Source organism: Pygocentrus nattereri, chromosome 20 (genome assembly GCF_015220715.1).
Source record: "Pygocentrus nattereri isolate fPygNat1 chromosome 20, fPygNat1.pri, whole genome shotgun sequence".
In the NCBI taxonomy this organism is placed as follows: Eukaryota; Metazoa; Chordata; class Actinopteri; order Characiformes; family Serrasalmidae; genus Pygocentrus; species Pygocentrus nattereri.
The window spans coordinates 11,120,076-11,139,978 of NC_051230.1; the positions used below are offsets into that span (position 1 = coordinate 11,120,076).

The 19,903-nt window shown below is 40.5% G+C and overlaps 1 protein-coding gene across 23 annotated transcripts in view; it reads right to left on the reverse strand.

Annotated features, from left to right (window-relative positions):
* The window catches only part of cacna1ba (calcium channel, voltage-dependent, N type, alpha 1B subunit, a), a 169,758-nt gene extending 151,418 nt beyond the window's left edge, over positions 1-18,340 (reverse strand). For 18 of the 23 annotated variants that reach the window (XM_017691223.2, XM_037531416.1, XM_017691220.2 and 15 more), the window contains exons 1-3: positions 16,826-17,091; positions 12,044-12,149; positions 10,012-10,151 (exon numbers count right to left, since the gene is read on the reverse strand). In XM_017691223.2, coding sequence (XP_017546712.1) covers positions 10,012-10,151; positions 12,044-12,149; positions 16,826-17,091 — 512 coding nt within the window. Of the gene's footprint in view, positions 1-10,011; positions 10,152-12,043; positions 12,150-16,825 lie in introns of all 23 variants that reach the window. The other 5 variants (XM_017691225.2, XM_017691221.2, XM_037531401.1 and 2 more) reach the window with 2 other exon arrangements.
* Positions 18,341-19,903: the final 1,563 nt, after the last annotated feature.

The following is a 19,903-nucleotide window of genomic DNA, read 5'->3' on the forward strand; positions in this document are numbered from 1 at the left end:
GTGCATGTGTTTCAGTTTAAGTACTCTAGCACAATATGGCTGCCCCTTAACATCGGTTTACTTTGTTTTGCTTGTGTACATGTTTCTGTTCTGGCCGAAGACACTGTAACGGCACAGATATCTGCCAAGAGTGACCTTCCCCCATGGCTAGAGTCTTCTTGGGTTGGCTGCCTAAGTGATGTTATATCGCAGCTACAATGTTTCCAGGGCAGGCCACTGTATGTCAATCATGACAATCACATGTTGTGTTTCTATGATACCTGTAGAAGAGAGTGGCAGCAAGCTGGCTGTAGAAAAAACCTCTGACACAAATTCAACAGCTAAGATTGAGTAAAGCACATACACTGCTGTCAATACTCACAGCTAAACTGCAGCTTATAGGTGAGTGTTTGAGTGTAATCCCACACTGAAGTCACCTGAAGAGACAGCTGTGTGTTCGTTTCAGAGACTGTGTGCATGTGATAAAGAATGGTGTGATTGTGTGGGGCTCTTACTAAACTCCAGTACAGAACAGATGGAGCCGAGCTGTGGGGAGAGATTTCACTCTACACACTCCAGACGAACATAAAATTCACCATCACTCACACACATTCCTCTCCACTCCATCTGATTCACCACCCATCAAATACTCTACACACTCACACACACACAGACAGTATTACCTGAGCTACTTCACACTGTATCCCAATATCTTCAACTTCAAATATGCAACAGCCTCAGCAGCTGCTGGGACATCAGTGCTGCTCAGCCTGAAGAGGCTGTATGACATCACAGCTGTCTCCGAAATTCCACTCACATTCAGACAAGTTATCTCACATCAAATAGAGAGAGAAAGAGAAGAGGCAGTGGAGGTGTGGGGGGGTGAGAGAAAGAGAGAGACAGAGAGAAAATAGGCAGGGAGGAAGTGGAATCAGGAGATTGCTTCAGGAAGTGCAAACCCTGCAAAATCTATTTAGTTCAGGAGGAGTAGAATTAGTGTGGTCAGTTCACTGCGTTCTGTTGACTAGCACAGTCAAAATCAGGCACCATTGTGTCAGAAACCATTTAAGTGTCCATTAAAGGTCCCAGCTTTTTTTTTCTTCTTTTTTAATTCAGAGTTTGATATAGTGTGTAAACTTTGTTAAAAAGTGCTCTGTTCACTACCAAGTCTATTTAACCCAAACATGGAAATGAAGCTGCAAAATCTGCATTCATTGAGTTCTTTATTTTTGTGATGTCACAATAAATTACACATTTAGCCTCAATTTAACCTCAACCATTTACATTGAAAATGAGGTCAAATACAGGGTAGTACACCGCTAAACTATTATAACAACTAAATCCTATTTCATGTTAACCCCTTGAAATACCAGGGTTATTATACACTGAGGATTATTATTCTGTAACTACAGGGACTTCAATGCAAACTGTTTGAGCTGCTCTTAGGTTGTAGAAGTGTGTAATAAAACTTTGGGCCCACTGTCTGTGCAAGTTGGCCCCGACTCCCCCACATTACTCAGCGCAGGCGTCTGTAAGCTGATTTAACAGAACTGGTGGTTGGCACTTTCCTCCAAGAGTGTTCGGCTCTCCAATGACACTGCATGAGCAGCAGCTCAAAAAGATGCGGTGGCCCTTCACAGGACTCTGATTAAACTTAAAATTAAACTTGGATAAAATTGGGAGGGAAAAAATCAAATGTACAATGGTCTGCTGTTGATAATTCTCTAATAACAAATCTAAAGCTGTGTGAGGACTGCTCAATACAGATTTATATTGTGGCAGATACACAGCATGCCTCATCGAGCTACTGCATCCTAAAACAAAAAAACAGCACTAGGACAGGCTGGACCACAGCTAAACCTTCCACACTTGTTCCACAGACATAGTACAAAGCTCCTGCTTGTTCCCTAAGGCAGCAAGAGCAGCGACAGGACACATTATGCCACTTGCAATACCTCAGCCTTCATCAACACAGCTTGTTCTTTTCACTGAGTTCTTGCAGGAATCTGTCCAAGTCACATGATCCAAGCTCACAGCTTAAAAAGACTTTGAATGAGACATCTAAATATCACTGGCTGCTTTTCACTGAAACAGGCGAGAACAGGTGTGCTTAATGGGTCACATTACAACCAACTTTGTAAGACGAGCCAAGATCAGATAAAATGGAACTTCAAGTACAGGATACTGTACATTTTTATCCTCCCTGTTCCTATTAATTTCACTCAGAATAAAAAGAATAACTGGAAATGTGGATATGGAAGGCAAATATAACTCCAGGTAGAAGATCAAATAAAGCCTCAGTGAAAATGATATGGATCATCCTCTGTCACCTCTGATAAAGACATCTGACAAAAGACCTGAAAGTGAGCCAAGGAAATCATACTGCAATTAGCCTATTCATGCTCAAAAGACAGACAAAGAAATTTGGTTATTATTGGAATGTTAATATTACTGGATGTATTATTATTATTAAATTCTATCTAAGCTTCCAAATGTCATAATCATCTAAGAACTGGTCCTATTATTAAAAGATTGCAAGTTTGATCGCTTCCAATGCCACCGCCATCAATGGCTGGGGCGTTCTAGAGTGCATAACTGGTCTTGCTCCCTCTACCCCATTACTCAGTATAATGCTAGCCAATCTGGTTAGCTGATGAAACATAATTGGCAGTTAGTGTTCCTCCTCTAAGCATATTGAGCTGTCTAATGACGTGGTAGTGTTTCACATATCTTGGAGGCAAGCATGTGCTTGCAGGGACGTGGGAAGGTATTTTCAGTTCCAGCTTCTGAAGTTTTTTGTAGCATATACATGATAGCATATACACCTTGATGGCATGCATTTTTTTGTGTATTTTATATGAAATAGAACATGTTGTAGCATGCTCTAATGTGGTGGGAGAACAATATACAAATACAGTACTATTGACACAAACCCACTAATGTGCACTTAGGTCACCCTGCATTCACGCCTTCTGGACGCAATGTAAATGAGCTGAGTGGCGGCCTATCAGATGGCTAAAATATGGTGTGACAATCATTTGTGCCACCCAAAGTCGAGCTACACGTTGAAGATTTACACCAAGTGGGAAGTATAATGGTGAAAGTGTGGGCCATTTTTACATTAAATCATAATGAAAAATGTGTGTTTATTTAAATAGTACATAATGACTGTAGAATTTGACAATGTACAAATGAAATCTAAAAAAATACAAACCCCATCAAGTGACCATGTCAATCAAAAACTCCTCTTACAGAAATAAAAGAGTTTTATGTGATATGTAAACACAGTTAACATTTAAATTCATAGAATTCACATCCCAGTCCATAAGTAAAATCAAGCTGCAAAAAACAGACAGCTTTTAATTCAGTGGTTTTGTGACATTCATTTATATATGCCTATTTAGGTGCAGAAACAAAAATAAACATTATTCTAGGGGACAAGGTGAGTCTGGAAAATGCTCATTATGACTACTTTTGTTACATAGAACCTCACAAACATTACATGTGGGTAAAATGAAAATATGGGATAAAAATGTAGGATATGGTCCTTTAAAGGAAGCACACACAGGACTTTACTATGCTCAAATTATTTTAAAATAGCAGTTAAAATTAAACATCCCTTTATGTTTGTCTTCACCCTCAAAGCTTGGCAGCATCGTGTTGTAGAGGGAGCAACAGCTAGAAGGTGGAAAATGGTTAAATTGGGTCAAAAATGGTTGAAAATCCAGGTGTGCGAAACAGTAATAAAAATAATTGGTTATGATAAATCGGGCATAGTTTTTTGTGTAATCAAGCTACTGTTATTAAATAGACTAGGCTGAAAAATGAAAACTCTAACATAAAAACTGATCACCAGACAGAATGAGATCCATTAAACAAAGGTATAGTGCAATAGACCTACAACAGGTTTGCCTTCTGTAAAGAAACCCACTCTTACACTTCCTGAATAATAAGCTACACACAACGTTGTTTAGGTGGATATACAAGCATATCGTCAATATGTTCTGCTTCTCAATGTATCTCTTACACAATATACATCCATATGGCATACATCATAAGCTCCAACATTATAATCCTACACCCTTCACCATCTATCTTTCTCAGCAGGAGCAGAGTGTAACCAAAGTCAGGCTGTGTAATCTTCCTTCAAAGAACAAAGGCAGCTCATTAAGAGCGATCAATGGAGGAGAGGACACCCAAGACTATTCTGCTAACCACAACATCAACACCAGCATGAAGCTTCATACCACACCCACAGAGAAAGAGACAGACAGATATATAAATATATATATATATATATATATATATATATATATATATATATATATATATATATATATATATACACATATATATATATATATATATATATATATATATATAGATAGATAGATAGATAGATGATCGAATGAATAGATAGATAGAGGGATAGACAGATAGAAAGAGAGAGAGAAAGAGAGAGAGAGATGTAATACTAGGATGCACAGCCATAAAGAAAAGTGGTGTAGCAAATCCATTCTCTGTGTGTTTGGTTCAATAGTGTATTGATCAGGGTGTGAGCTCAGGGAGACAGATATATTCTCTTATTAGTAAAGCCAGACGTCTTATTGGAGGAGTGCTAGAGCTGTGCAAATGGCTTAAGGAGGTACATATTACCTCATTATTTCCCTGCAAAAAAAAGAACATCTAATAGGTTAATTATACTGAAGATGAATCTGAGTTAAAATAGGTAAAGAAGTATGTAAAAGAAGGGCAAAAGCTTTAATGTAGGCTGAGTTAACAAGGCTTTATTGCATAATTGCTAATTATTTCGGCCCATGCCTACTGGCTCAATTGTCATGAAACGTTTACACAATGAAGCTGCTGACGTTTAGATGTTAAATATGTTAAACAAACAAATACAAAGGACATTTGAAGGTATGTATCCACTATTCCAATACATAATGACGATGACTTAGAGTGATGCTGCTGTATATATATAATAGATGAACATTACATCCGTGATATAAACCATGATACTAACCATGATATAATTTGAGAGATATCCATGATAAAATCTCTGTAGCCAAGTGGTGTGTTCTTAATTTCTTGTGTGCTTTACTCATGGTATTCAGGACACATCAGTTAACAATAAATATTTTTTTGCTGGATTTTTCAGATAGTTTAACCCCTTAAAGGGGCAGGGCCTGCTGTGGGGCCCAAAGTTTTATTACATAAGCTAAGTATAGCTCAACTAGTTAGCATTGAAGTCCTTCTTATATATATATATATATATATATATATATATATATATATATAAATATATATATATATATACAGTGTATCTCACTTTTGTTGCCAGTGGTTTAGACATTAATGGATGTATATTGAGTTATTTTGAGAGAAGAATAAATTTACACTGTTATATAAGCTGCACACAGACTACTTTTCATTGTGTTAAAGTGTCATTTTGTCAGTGTTGTCCCATGAAAAGATATACTTAAATATCTGCATAATTTGAATGAAAATGCCTATTGTCTTACATTGTGTGCGAATTTCATGATGAATGGACCAACAGAAATGGCTCAAAATGACTTGGAAAAAAGTCTGGTTCCATTGACTTACATTGAAAATAAAGTATGTTTTTCCTTCTCCTCTAAAGTCACCATTTTGGAGACACAAGATATATATATATATATATATATATATATATATATATATATATATATATATATATATATATATATATATCAGATTTTCATGACCACAACCCTAAATCAGCAGCAAACAACTCTCATGCTGTCATACTGTCCTCATCCATTTCCATTCAATCCCAGCATTCAGGAAAACAACACTACAGCGCCTCTATCGACAAGCAGTCAACAGCACAATTATCACAGCAATGAGGCCATCATCCATCCTGAAGGTAGTGGACAAGAAATAGCGTTTTACACTGCATTCGTCCCCCCCACCCCTCAATCGTCCAACAGTCATCAGGATGCTGGTAGCATGGCTAAATCACTGCCTGTAGCGGGTCACTGATAACAGAAGTGGACGGCTTCTGTAATGGACCTCCACTGTAGCCCCCACTGCAGTTATCACATCAGGCCACCTTGATTAAATCAAGCGGCCTGACGCTCACAACCAGCCAGCCACCACGCCACCCAGCATCAGGCAAAGAAGGCTGACAGCCCACTGCAAAATGTCTGACAAGCTGTCAATAAGGCTGACCTCGCCCAAACAACAGGCCTAAATCACCCAGGAGAGAGGAGGCGTCAGTGCCTGGGAACCTTAAGATATTACTATGCTGAACTTAGCATGCCTTAACCCTTAAAAATCATTTTGATATACTAATCAAATGTAATACACAATAATGCACCTAGGTGTGTAACAATTCAAAATGTACATATACTGGTTTAATATGAAATGGTGGTGTCATGACTGAATACACATTTTGACATTAAAACGCTTCCAATTAATATGGTATTGTTTCATTTTCAGGATATTAGATGTTCAACATTATAAAAGTGCAACATTTGAGTCTTTGGCACTGTGGGGTTTTGTCTGTTTTATTCAGACTAGTTTCCTAGTAGCACAGAAACACTAAACAAGAGCATATACCACCCATGTGTTTAAAAGAACTGTGGTGGTTATGTGTATCAGTGAGAATAGATATAAAAGTTCCTTCACTTGTTTTTAAAGCTCTGAATGACCAGCATCTAATACCTCACTGAAAGTCTGTCTGTGTACATTGCTACATGATATTACCTCTGCAGATACTGGCCTGTTGCAAATATAGAAAAAGTGAAGAGGCCTCCTTCTGTTACAAAGCTTCTAAAGCGTGGGACTTAATATCACCTTTTTTGAGACATTTCTAAGAAACACATGTACTTTTTTTTTATTTTATGTGGAAAAAAGTGTCTTAATGCTGTGGTGCTTTAAATTATATATTACGCATACTGGTTTGGCTCAAAAAAAAAGGACTCATGTCAAACCAAAACATATGCAAGGTGGCATCACTTTGTGCCACATCATTTATAGTGGCTGTGTTTACATACAAATATTTTTACCAATCCAATTGAAAAAATTCTGATTATAGGTTAAGACCGGGGTGTTTTTATGTTCCCTTTACTCTGATCTGGTGGAAAATCTCCAAATTTTCCACCATCTCCAAATCCAAAATTATATGCATGTGTAAAGTAGCACTCTGTAGACGGTGCCATGACAACAAGAATCACGTGAGTTCAGTCCGAGTGAGACAAGCAGCAGTGAGCAGTGCTTGTGTTTATAATTACTTTAAAATGATCTTAGACATGTACTTCACCTGTGCTTATCAAAAAAGGGTGAGAGGAAAATGTTGTGTTCTGAGACACATAAGCTGGACACGCGTCCCACCGCCGTCTTTTAAAGTTTAAAGCATAAACAGTTTCTCTTCCTGCCATGTTGAACATTATAAACTTTCACTAAGACACGACGCACATGCGTGGAACGTACTTAAACTTTCAGATTGGGAATGTACTCAGATGCAGGCGTTTACACGGTTATTATTCTTCTGTTTAACAGATTATTTACAGGATTATTCACCCCATTCAGTTGGACAGAAATCCGATTGGCCTCAATCAGTCTAGCCTATTCCAGCTGAGGTGTGTACATGTACATATTTTATTCCGATTGAGCTACTAGCTCCAGCACCCCCCCTCGTGACCCTGAGGGAGAAGTGGCTAAAAAGTGTGTGAGTGTGTTTGTGTGTGTGTGTGTGTGTGTGTGTGTGTGTGTGTGTGTGTGTGTGTGTGTGTGTGTGTGCGCGCTACTAGTCGGATTATTAATGTATTATTAGGCTGCATGTTAATGTGTCTACTGATTGTTTAAAACAGTGCAAATGGGCTATAGCATAAGCCCCTCCCCTAGTTTAATCTGATAGGACACACCCACACCCACTTAGACCCACTGACAATTATACAGGATGCTTTTGTTACTTTTCATTTAAGACTAATATATATATCAAAGAACCTCTGTTCTGATTGGATTTCCGGCTCCAACTCCCCCAGCGACCCAGAAGAATAGCAGCAATAAGCACAGAAAATGTGTGTGTGTGTGTTCTGACTGTTGGCTGTTGCATGTTTTTCTTCTTTCAAAAAGCACTCACAGCTGAAATACACATTATAACATCAGTGTAAATGGGTGGGGCTGAACTGCTGTAGGCTGAAAAGATGGAGATATGGAAATTAGTCAAATGAGTTTCATGACATCACAGAAACAATAAATTCAAAATGTGGTATTTTTACAGCTCATTCCATGTACGGACTGTATGGACTGGGGAGTGAACGGCATGTTTTAAAACTTTAACAAAGTTTACATGCTACATCAAACTATTATCTAAAAAAAATCTAGCAAAACAAACATTATCCGTCCATAGTCAAACTTATATGGACGACATCAGCATCAAAAATATATCTAAATATGATATGAAATATTTCCTTCTCTATTTAGAAGCACAAACATGGTATAAACGGAAAGTTTATAATTTGCACTTTCTCCAGATTTTATCTGCTTGCTTCAAATTAGAAATAATGAATACTTAACTACTCCATGTCTTTTATTGCCAGTGATAGCTGCTATGTTTAAGGGTTAAATGAAATATGTGCGTGCATATTTTTCATTTCTTTTACTATTTTGCCTCATCATCCTCCACTGTACATCTTTGACTCATTCCATCTTGCTCTGCAACTGCTGCTACATAATACATTACTCTAGCTTCCCTTTACTGGCAGAAGCTGCAGAGAGAAAAGGCTCTGTATCCTGCAGCTCTGTGTGCAGGCCTTTTCCGCTGCAGGAAGAGAACTGCTTCCCCTAAATCTGTTTATTGCAATGAGGTGGCGGGCTGACGTAAGCCCCGGTGGATGGGTAAAGTAAATCTCCCAGCCATTAGTGAAAGTGAGCCAGGACCCTCCCCAGCGGAGGCAATAACCCATACAGGGAGCTGCTCCGACGCAAGAGCACCCCCGTCACCGCTCCGTCCCCCAGGACACCTCCACCTCCCCGGGCTGTGTCAGCTAGCAGAACAGCTAGAACAGCTCATACAACCAGCAATACTGGCCTCTGTGTACAAATACAGACTGAACCATTACTCCTTCTCTAACAACACACCTCCAACTTAAATATCTGTTAATGTAACTTTAAAACGTGATTTTTCTGCTTTAGCTGTTTGCATCTCAACTATTTCAGTTCCAGCTCCAACTTCATATATATAATGATGCCTCCCTCCCTCTCCCCCCTTTTTCTCATTCTGTCTGTCTCTCTCCCTCGCTCCACTCCACCTTTTTTCTCTGTCTCTCTCCCACTCTTTTTTCCCACTCTGTCTCTCTCCCTCTCTCTCTCATTCTCTTTCTCACTCTCTCTCTCTCCCTCTCCTACCTTTTTCTCATTCTTTCTCTCTCCCTCCCCCTTTTATTCTTATTCTGTCTGTCTCTCTCCCACTCTTTTTCCCATTCTGTCTCTCTCTCCTTCTCTCCCTCCCTCCCCCTCTTTTCTTTTACTCATTCTTTTCCCATTCTATGTCTCAACATTTTTTCTTTTTTCCATTCTGTCTGTCTCTCTCTCTCTGCTATCTCTCTCTCTCTGTTTCTTCCCATTTTGCTCTCTTCTCTGTGTTTCTCACTGTCTTTCTATTCAGAATTTTTATTGCCACAAATTGTTCACAAAAGGAGCAGCTACTGCTTTCAAAGGATATAAAACTAATTAAAGACTGGACAAAAAATAGCAGTACACGGATTTCTTCAGTCCGAGACGATGACTGCATTTCTACAAAATTCTTCTCAAAGCTTTTTAGTTAGTGTATAAGTTGTAGTGAGCTCAGGAGTTCAGTGAGTGTAATGGGTGCAAGAAAAATTGTACTCAATATTTCTAAAATCAATGAATTATAGGCATACACATTTGCAGTGTTCCAGCATATCCAACAATGCCCCTTCATCCACAATACAAACCGATCTTCTCATGAAAATGAGCATAGTGCTAGCATAGTGTGGACACCATTACCATAATCTGCAGACTCACCCTGTCAGCACGACGACGAAATCCATTACATTCCACCCATTACGGAGGTAGGAGCCTTTATGAAAAGCAAAGCCAAGAGCGATGATCTTAATTCCAGCCTCGAAGCAAAAGATGCCAATGAAGTAGGGCTCTGTGTCATCCTGCGGGGAAAAAATACCATTTTATAATTCTTTACAGTATCACTTTCCAACCTCTCTTTATCAGTCAGAATTAAGCAGGCTATTTTGGTTACTGCGCCTTTAATGCTGACATGTAAATGACCTTTGTTCTGATTGGCTGTGCTGTACTGTGCCTCATTCAAAGAGTCAGGTTTGAAACACTCCTTTTGACTTGAACATGAATGGGTGGGCCTAAACTGCTGTAGGCTAGATGGATGGATATAGACAAATGTGTTGGTTTTTGTGACATCATAAAAGCAATGGATTCAAAACGGGCAGCTTAGTTTCCACATATGGACTGTATGGACTGGAGAGTGAAGGGTAAACCACTGTTCACATGCTAAATCACACTGTATACTACAACTCTTTATTTTAAAAAAGTGGAATGAAAATGTGCTTTTCCATGATATAAGCACTTAAATAAGTTTCTGATCTGATTGGATTGTCTTGACAGATATGCCATGTAATTCCAACCACAAAGACAAAGATAAATTCAATATCCTCTCCCTTACTTGATGTCAATGTGTCAAGTGCAGCACATGGCTAGCTGAGTGAGTGGATCAATTAAAGAAGGCAGCAGGGAGACTCATGGCCTGAATGAGTGACATCTTAATTTTATACAGTCCCCTGCTTTTGGCACCCCCAGACCCTCCGTACGAGCAAACATGGCCCTGAGTACTTACGCTTTTAATGGTGCCATGTAGCAACAGAGTTCAAAAGGCAACTCTGAAGACATGGTTTTAATTACCAGGATGGAGTGATGGGTGGATAAAAGAGTGGCACAGTGTGATGCTGATTGGTTTGCAAAGCAGGAAAGAGGAAATCCTAACAGCTGCCGACCACTCACTTTCCACCCCCCACACCCCCTGCCCACAACCACCCCACCCCCCTATGTGCTGAGTCGTTTCTCATGACAGGTGCTTCTACTATTCACCCAGGCATCTTGTTTATGTATTTGGTTTAGTTTGTATTGTATTTCTCCTATCATAGCAGCTGACCTGTCCATGCTCCACCTACAAATGTGTTCTTTCATGGTTTCAAAGTTGCTAGGTTGGACAAGCTAATATTTTAAAACTGCAATCTGATGTATATGAGCATTTCTTAGTATGCTGAATGGGATTTTTCCAGCCAAGAACCCACAGGGCCTTCTAGGCCTTCAGGGAAGGCTTAATGATTTGTAATGATTTACATTTGTAATTTTTAGTTCTTTTTAATTTAATGGTATCACCATGCTTACATTGATCTCTGCAAGTATTGTAGTTGCAGTCTTACTCCATTGTTAAGTTCGGGTCGATAATAAAAGGGTTAAAATCTTGAGATGCCCAACCGAAAATGATCTAATCAGGATTTTCTTTCTCATGGTATCTAAGTAGATTTATTGAAGTGAGCTCTCCCATTGGTTCTAACTTCACATCTGGAAGGCTGGTGTCCAGCACAGTTTGGAGATTTTCCTGCTCTTAACACACCACATAAAATTGGCAATTAGCTGCTGAGTAGAATCAGGTGTGTCTGAGTAGGAGAACAACCACATCGTGCTGGTCCTCTGGCCCTCAAGCACTGAAGTTCACCACCCCTGCTCCAGGTCTTCTGTAAGTCCTAGTTACGTAATTCACAGTACACAGTGATAGCCTGAACAATGCGTTTCTGTCAGATGTTAGAAATATAAAACAACAGCAGCTTTATGCCAGGTCTAGCTTTAATAGTCATGGTTAACCACTGGATTTTTGCGAATGTCCTGTAAAGCATGCATAGGAAGATCTTTACTTGTAATAGCCTATAATAACGGACTGTCAGTTAATAGCGGATTTACATATGAACTAGATCATGACATTGCAAAGATGACCAGGCACACTGTCCAGTTATAAGGTACTTACCAGTCGCTGTGACATTGGAGTCATGTCGCCTGCAGGTAAATGCTGCTCCAAGGCCAGGACAATGCAGTTTGCTATGATAGTAGCGAGGATCATGTACTCAAATGGAGTGAGACAGTCAAGGCAAGAACACATATAAAACATTTTTCTTAAAAACAAAGGTGCCAAAAAAGGGCTCATTGGGAGTGATACCAATATAGCAAATCTATAACTATCAAAGTTCTTTTCTAGATAACATTTAGGAACCTTTATTTGTATTACGTACTCTCTACAAACAAGCTCTGAGAACAAAATCCTCTTCCCACTGAAATAGCAATGTTATGTGTGAAGGGAAAAACTGTATTAATGTTAATATACATTAAGGTAACAAGGTAAGGTAATTACCTGATCAATGTTATTTAAGTTATTTTCCAAAGTTATTAGCTTTTATATTTCTTTTATGTTTACTTCCCAAGAAACTCATTGATTTGGTTGCACTGCTATCAAATAAGCTGGAAAAAATAATTTTTTTTGAGACACGGTCAACAAAAAACAAGCAAAAAGTTCTTACATGTATCTGGTGCTAGAACACCTTTAGATGGCAATGGTTAGTAATGTTTGTTTACTTGAACTCAAACTGCTCCTGGTTGGGAGCTACTGATTATTTACAGCTAGGAAGCAAGATAGTTAATTACCTAATATGGCCACTTTAGGTTTCCACTTTATTTGTAATCATTTAAATGGCAATTAAATCTTTGTCTTAGTATTCTAGAATGTATTTCAAGCCGCCTTTTTTGGAACATTTCAATTGGTAGATTCAATATAAAATGTTTAAACAAAAAATGAAAAAAGGCAGCTGGCAAAAAATAATAAAACCTACAAAATAGTTACAAGGTTTTGATATGACAGTGATGATTTTAAAAAATGGCCCAGTTCACCAGCAGTGTAGTTCTATTCAGTAGTCTAGGGACACTAAGTGGCTTATAATGAACATTACGGCCACTATGAATCACCGTTATGGTTATTATGATGAACTTGAGCTGTGGATGCCTACTGCGTTTCTAAAGATATGCTAGACCTGCTATGTCTTCCAACATCACTCATGCATTGTAGAGTCACAGCTATGATCACAGAGGCATTAGAAGCACATGGCTGCCTCACAGCCTTAATTGCCCAGTTTGCAGATGCAGTAAAACTGGGATGTGGCTGCGTTAATGGTGCAATGGTTGCACTGCAGAAAAGGCGAACCCTCACACAGGCCAGACAAGCTAAAAGTGGTGCCTAAATTGCGTCAGCATCTTTCTTATTTACCGTGGCACTAATCGGGACATATATGTCAGAGCAGAAGAGCTTGACAGAGTTTAACACAGTGAAGCCCTCTGGCTATAAAGGCCATTTTAAAAAAATCAATACTCTTAAGTATCAAGTATCTGCTTGAGTCCTACATGAAGACATCTTTGTTGTCTGAAAGTGGCAAAAAAGCCAGTTAAATTATAATTAATATCACTATCGTGCAGTATATCTTCAAAAATATTCAGACCCCCCCCCTTCTAGTTAGTGCATTCAGCTAATGTTAGGGGCACCTATTGCTATACCTTGCGTATTCTCCACTGAAATGCATTGCCTAAAGAAGAGGATGCTACAGGCCACTGAGCTTTGGGCTGTGGAGCATTGGAACTGCATTCTCTGGATCTTTGGGTTGAGTTGGAGTGGTGCTGATCCAGAACTAATCATCCAACATCAGTACCTGGCCTCACTAATGCTGTTGTGGCTGAATTATAAAATCCTCACAGCAATGTTCCATTACATAATGTAAAGCCTTCCCAGCAGACTAGAACGAACAAACTTCCTATTAATACCATTGATTTGAGAAAATGAGCAGCTTTCTAAAAAACTTTGACATATGTAGCTATATGTTTTTATGCCATTGGTAAATTTCCTAAATTGCAGGAAGCAAAGATGCATTGAATTTGCATAATTTGTACATAATTTTTGAAGGACTAAAATATATTTAACACAGTTCTGTCTGTTTACTGTCTTTTGGCATGTTGTGGATATATTCTATGCACATCAAAATTATGAGAAACTACATTTGAGTCATGTAAAGTCAGTGCATCGCTTTTTTCAGTGACTTTTTTTTCAGACTGATAGGTGGTAATTACATTCTGATCGAGTTTCTTGAGCGTGAGCGAAAGCACTACAGGAATCAACCTGTTCGCTCGTGTGGAGAGCCACCCACGCTGCAAAGACTGCCATGTTTGGTTTACTGGGCAATCCCCACTTCCTTGCTGCTTTTGCCATTGCGCGCCTGGAGCGAGTTGAATGCGTGTGGGTGGCTTCAGCACCTTGGAGAGCGCACAGATCTTCACCAGCCTTACTGTTTCTGTACTGGAAACTGATTCAAAAAGATTATATAAGGCATGATTGTGAATAATTCACCAATTTTTCAAATGTATAAGTGAAATGAATCAAAGGAATACAGGGATTTCTTAGGTGAATGCGTTTAGACTTTGTTCTTCTGATTGCAAGCCTACTTTACTGTGTAGAAAATCTTGCAGACTCGCGAGCTCTCCCTAAATGTCTTGCATGACCACGAAAAGTAGTAGCAATATCTTCATGTAATGAACAGCTGCATTTTAGGTGCTTATTACTGCTATTCCCACAGGCGAGTCTGCACGCTAATTTGGGCGGCCTAATGCAAGAAGTGTTTTGGTTGCTAGGAGCGACTGGGAGGCTCGGCTGATTCCACAGGATCAATACTGCATTGGCTTTGGAGTGAAAAAGAGCCCAGAAAGCACAAGCCCAGTGTAGCACCGCAAGAGGAGACGGAGGCCACACAGTGCCAAAGCCTGTTACACTAAAGCACTCGTGGGTATGAATATGCACTACAAGCAGCATTCAATATCTGAGATTTTCATTTAGTCCTGTTTGACACTTTTCTGTCAAATCCATTGTACCACCTCCTTCTAGTACCCTGATTCTACTTCTTCTATCCTCATTTACTCCCAACCTTCCACTACCTAATTCTATAGCCCTCTCCACTGGTACAATGTGTTCTTCTGCCATCTCCTGCTACCCCTGTTCTGTTACCTTCATTCCACTGCTCAACCCCTACTATTTCAATTTCATTACTCCATTGCACCTACCCTCATTCTGCCACCTGAAAACTGCCCCATCTCTATTCCACCACTCCACTTCTACAAGCTTATTTTATTACCCCAATTTAACAACATCTTTTCTGATACTCTCACCATTCTACTCCCCTCAATCTACTTCCTTTTGTTTTACTTTCCCAAGGGAACTGCCCCATTCAGCTGTCTACAACCTTCTTTCCTTCTACTCACACTCTACCATTCCTATTTGTCCATCCCCTTCTGCCCTGCCATTCTACTTACTTTCATTCTGACCCCCACATTCTATGCTATTTCCTCTATTCTAGTGTCATTATTCTACTACTCCTACTCTACTAATCTTATTCTTCTATCCCATTCTGCTACTCCTCTTCCACTCCCCATTTTTCTTTTACATTATTTGACTACTTGAAGTGTGCTGCACCTATTCTATGGCCTTTTACTAACCTTATTCTACAGCCACATCTTAAGCTACTACCCACTTTCTTCCATCTCAGTTCCACTCCCCTTGTTCTAATGCCCAACCTCTATTCTGCTCTCCTTATTGGAGTACTAACACTTACTCCCAATATTCTAAAAAATGAAGCTCTATTTTCCCATTGTACTATCTCTGTTCTACTCACCTCTCTGCACTACTCCTTATTTTCCTTCTCTAATTCTACTACCCTGTATTTACTACCATTACTCTCATCCTCCTTATTCTCAGTCCACAATTACACCCTCCCAATTCAACTACCCAACTTTAACCATCCCTTTCTACTACCTCTATTCTACCACCTTCATTCTACCACTCCTCTTTGACTACCCCTTCTGTTCGCAATTCTATATACTTTCATTCTACTTCTACCCCAAGTACACCACCTCATTCTACTACCTGCCTTCCTCTACCTCAATTCTACATGCCTCGTTCTAACTCCTACTATCCCTATTTTATCTCTACCCCCTAACCTCTTACCCCAAATTCTACTATCCCAGTGCTATTAGCCCTTTCTACTACCCCTATCTTATCTTTCCTCATTCTATTACAACCCCTTATTCTCCTACCCCAGTTCTACTACCCCTTTCAATCACCCTGTTCTATCTCTTCTCATTCTTCTACTACCCCTTATTCTCCTTCCCCAACTCCACTAGTCTAATTCTTTTACCCATTTCTACTACATGTATTCTACTACCCACACTGCACTACCCCTTATTCTCCCACTCTAATTCTACTCCCCTTTTCAGCCATCTCTGTTCCACTCTCCTCATCCAATCCCCTATTCTCCTACTCTAGTTCTACTACCCTAATTCTACAACCTTATTTCATTCTACTTCCCTCTTTCCACCTCCCTAGTTCTGTTCCCCCTTTCTACTCCACCTGTTCTACACCCGCTATTCAGCTCGCGCCTTCCGTTGCTGTTTGTTTAGAGCGCGTGAGCCAACACCCCAGTTAGAGCCTGTTGGCTTCCCTAGCGCTGCTTACGTATGTTCCTTTCTACGCCTGACACCAAACTAACTCTCCAACCCTGAAACACCATCATCTCCATCACGAGCAGAGCCTCGTCTTCTGAAACAGAAGCCCCTAACACAGCCTCAGCTGGAAAGTCCGGCACCTCCTCACCAACACAATGTGCTTTGTCATACAGAGTCACCTGTGTAGGTGCTGGTCAGGGGAGAGCGCGTGAATAAAGGATATGGCCACTCGGTTATTTTCTTTGCATACTTCCGAATCACGTTATCCTCGCTGAAGATGAAGAGAGAGCGGTTAACGGTGAGGCAGTTCTGTTTGACGGGTATGGGGTTGTAGATGGCCATTGTGCGGGCTCTCTGGGCCATTGTCTGTTTGTACATCCGCTGGGCGCCCGGGGGGCCTGGCTGCCGGCTCGCGCCTCTCCCCGGACCCGAAGACGGAGAGCCTGTCCCTCCATAGCGGGCCGGCAGGTCGTCTTCGAAGCGGGCCATTCTGGAAACGCACGGATTGGAGCTCGGAAATCAGGCTGGGCAGGAGACAGGGCAGGGAGAAGAAGCATCACAACGCGCGAGGTGCTCCCGGCCACGAGGCTTCATCCGTACGGAGCGTGCATCCCATCCAGCAGCACGTTCGCCAAGCACAGCGCGCGAGGGGGGTGAAAAATAGTTTTTTGTTTTGTTTTGTTTTTTTTGTTTGTTTTTGTTTTTACAGCAAATCGTAAACGATTCCGGCCAAAAAGGGGACTAAACACATGTTTTCAGTTACCTCCATTCAAGCAGTGTCATCCCAGCCTGAAGTTTACCTGCCCATGTTACACAATCCTTTCCACAGAGATGCGCCTCGTGCCAGCTGCGTTCGTCTCCCATACAGCGGGAATGTGAAGTGGCCGAAAAGGCAAGAAATGACGCCTCCGAAATGTGAAGCAGCTGAGTCAAGTTTTCCCCTTTTCAGATCCCGATTCGATGCTGTTGCAGATGCTTTGGGGTGGTGGTGGTGGTGGGTGTGGGGGGATTTCTTCACCTTCCAATCCTCCGTCTCCTACCTTCTCTCTGAAAGACAGTAACGTCCCATCACTGCAGTCTGCAGGACCTGAATCGTTTAAGGAGAGGAAAGCGAAACAGGCGCGGTTGGCACTTGTGTAGGCAGTCCGCTGGCGATGGGAGCGCGAGCCCGTTTCCTGCAGCAGCAGCCGCTGCTCCTTCTGAATCGGGCCACGTCACACGTCACGTGACGCAGAGGCCCCACCTGCCCCGTCCCAGTATCCATGGCACGAGGGGGCAAAAGGGAGTAAATCAGCATCAGTGCCTGCTGATGCGCGAGCTCCGTGCCGGACCGTGCCGTGTGTGCCATAGTGACCACTGGGGTATTACAGTGAACAGTGTGTAGGCTGAGCACGAGTTGATCTGCAGAGCTTCTGAAATATTCAACAATGTCATACGCAGCGCTTAAAACAACTTGTGCAAGGAGAATCAGGATTTACTTATCCGCCGTATGAAGGTGATGGCTGTCAGTATGTGGTGGGAATAATGTGTATATACATGCACATATACACAGAACCCCACAGGACCACCACAGAGCAGGTATTGTTTGGGGGGTGGATCATTCTTAGCACTGCTGTGACTCTGGCGTGGTGGTGGCGTGTTAGTGTGTGTTCCACTGGTGCGTGTGGATCAGTTACAGGAGTTTTTAAGCACCTCTGTCTCACTGCTGGACTGAGAATAGCCCACCAACCATGGAGGTAATTAAATGGATAGAGTGTGCTTAATGAAGTGTCCAGTTGATGTATATATAGCTTTTCTGCTATCACAGTCACTAAGCTCATATAGCGCTGTTGTCAGAACAGAACATTGTATCTTCAAAATGGTAACTTTACAGGAGAAGGAGAAAACACACTTCACTTTTAATGTATGCCAATGGAACCAGACGTTTCTCCAAGTAATGTTTGCCCATTTCTTTTGGTCCATTAATCATGAAATTTTCACACAATGTAAAGGTCAGCAAACAATTTTGAATGATGTCAAAAACTGAAAAACAAGAAAAATGGTGATATAAGGTTTTGTCCCGACAGCAGCGATAGTTTTATACGTAGGTACAGACAACTTTCAGGAATTCTTTTGTTTTCATAATAGACATTGTTGCGAGTCTTTTTTTTTTCCATACTAGACATTATTGAGTTTCCTTTACACATGCAAGAAAGGCCAATGCTACACTATGATTAAAACCACCTTGACTAAAGAAATGAAAATATGTTTTTAGTTATACACCAGCTGTTATTCTTTTCAATACATATATCCAAGAATTATATCCAGAATTGGTACAAATGCACAAAGCAAGGCTCATAAAGGCATGGTTGGTTGAGTTTTGTTTTGGATGAATCAGACTGGGCTGCTCAGAGCCTTGACCTCAACCGCATCAAAGCTTTTGTGATGAAACAGAACAGATATTGCGAGCCAGGCACCTCTCATCCAACATCAGTGCCTCACAAATGCTCTTCTGGACACACTCCAAAATCTTGTAGAAAGCCTTCCCAGAAAATTGGAAGCTGTTATAGCAGTAAAGCAGGAGGAAGGGGGGGGTCAACTCCATATTAATGCCAATGGATTTAGAATGGGATGCCATTAAAGCTCTTGTGGGTGTAATGTGTAGGTTTACCAATACTTTTGTCCATATATTATATATCCACCTTAAAGGCACAGTAACAAAAACAGTCTGTTTACATATAAGTAAATATAAGATCATAAGTACATAAAATCAGCCATTAGAAGTGAACTTAAAAATATATATACAGAATTACAGTGAATACAGGCCCTTTAAATTGTTAACCGTGTGCTTTATTTGCACCTGGATTGTATGTGTGCTATGTCATCTAATTTCCCCTAATGTATCAACATGTCTAAAGTAGGCCTTCACGTTCGTATGCCAAAAAGCTACTTCCAGTATGACAAAGGAAAAAAGTACAGTATAAAACTACAAAATGACATGCTACAGTGAAACATCAGCTCATCAGTAAAACATGTAGGAGGGAGAGTTGCTGCCCTGAACCCTTGATTTAGGACACTATCAAGGGCTATAATGATCCTTTAACTAGCACAGTTATGTTCATTGATCTCTGACAGGAGCGGAGTATGAATGCTGTGGAAAATCAGCACAGGTAAGGTTTCAAAATGTTCTGCATTTCTAAATCTACTATGCCCTGAATTGCAGTGCTTTAACCCCAGTAGAAATCCACAGTGATAAAAACCATAATAAAACCGCAATAATGTGACTGTTACTTTACAAACTGTCCTTTAAAAATCTGTATTA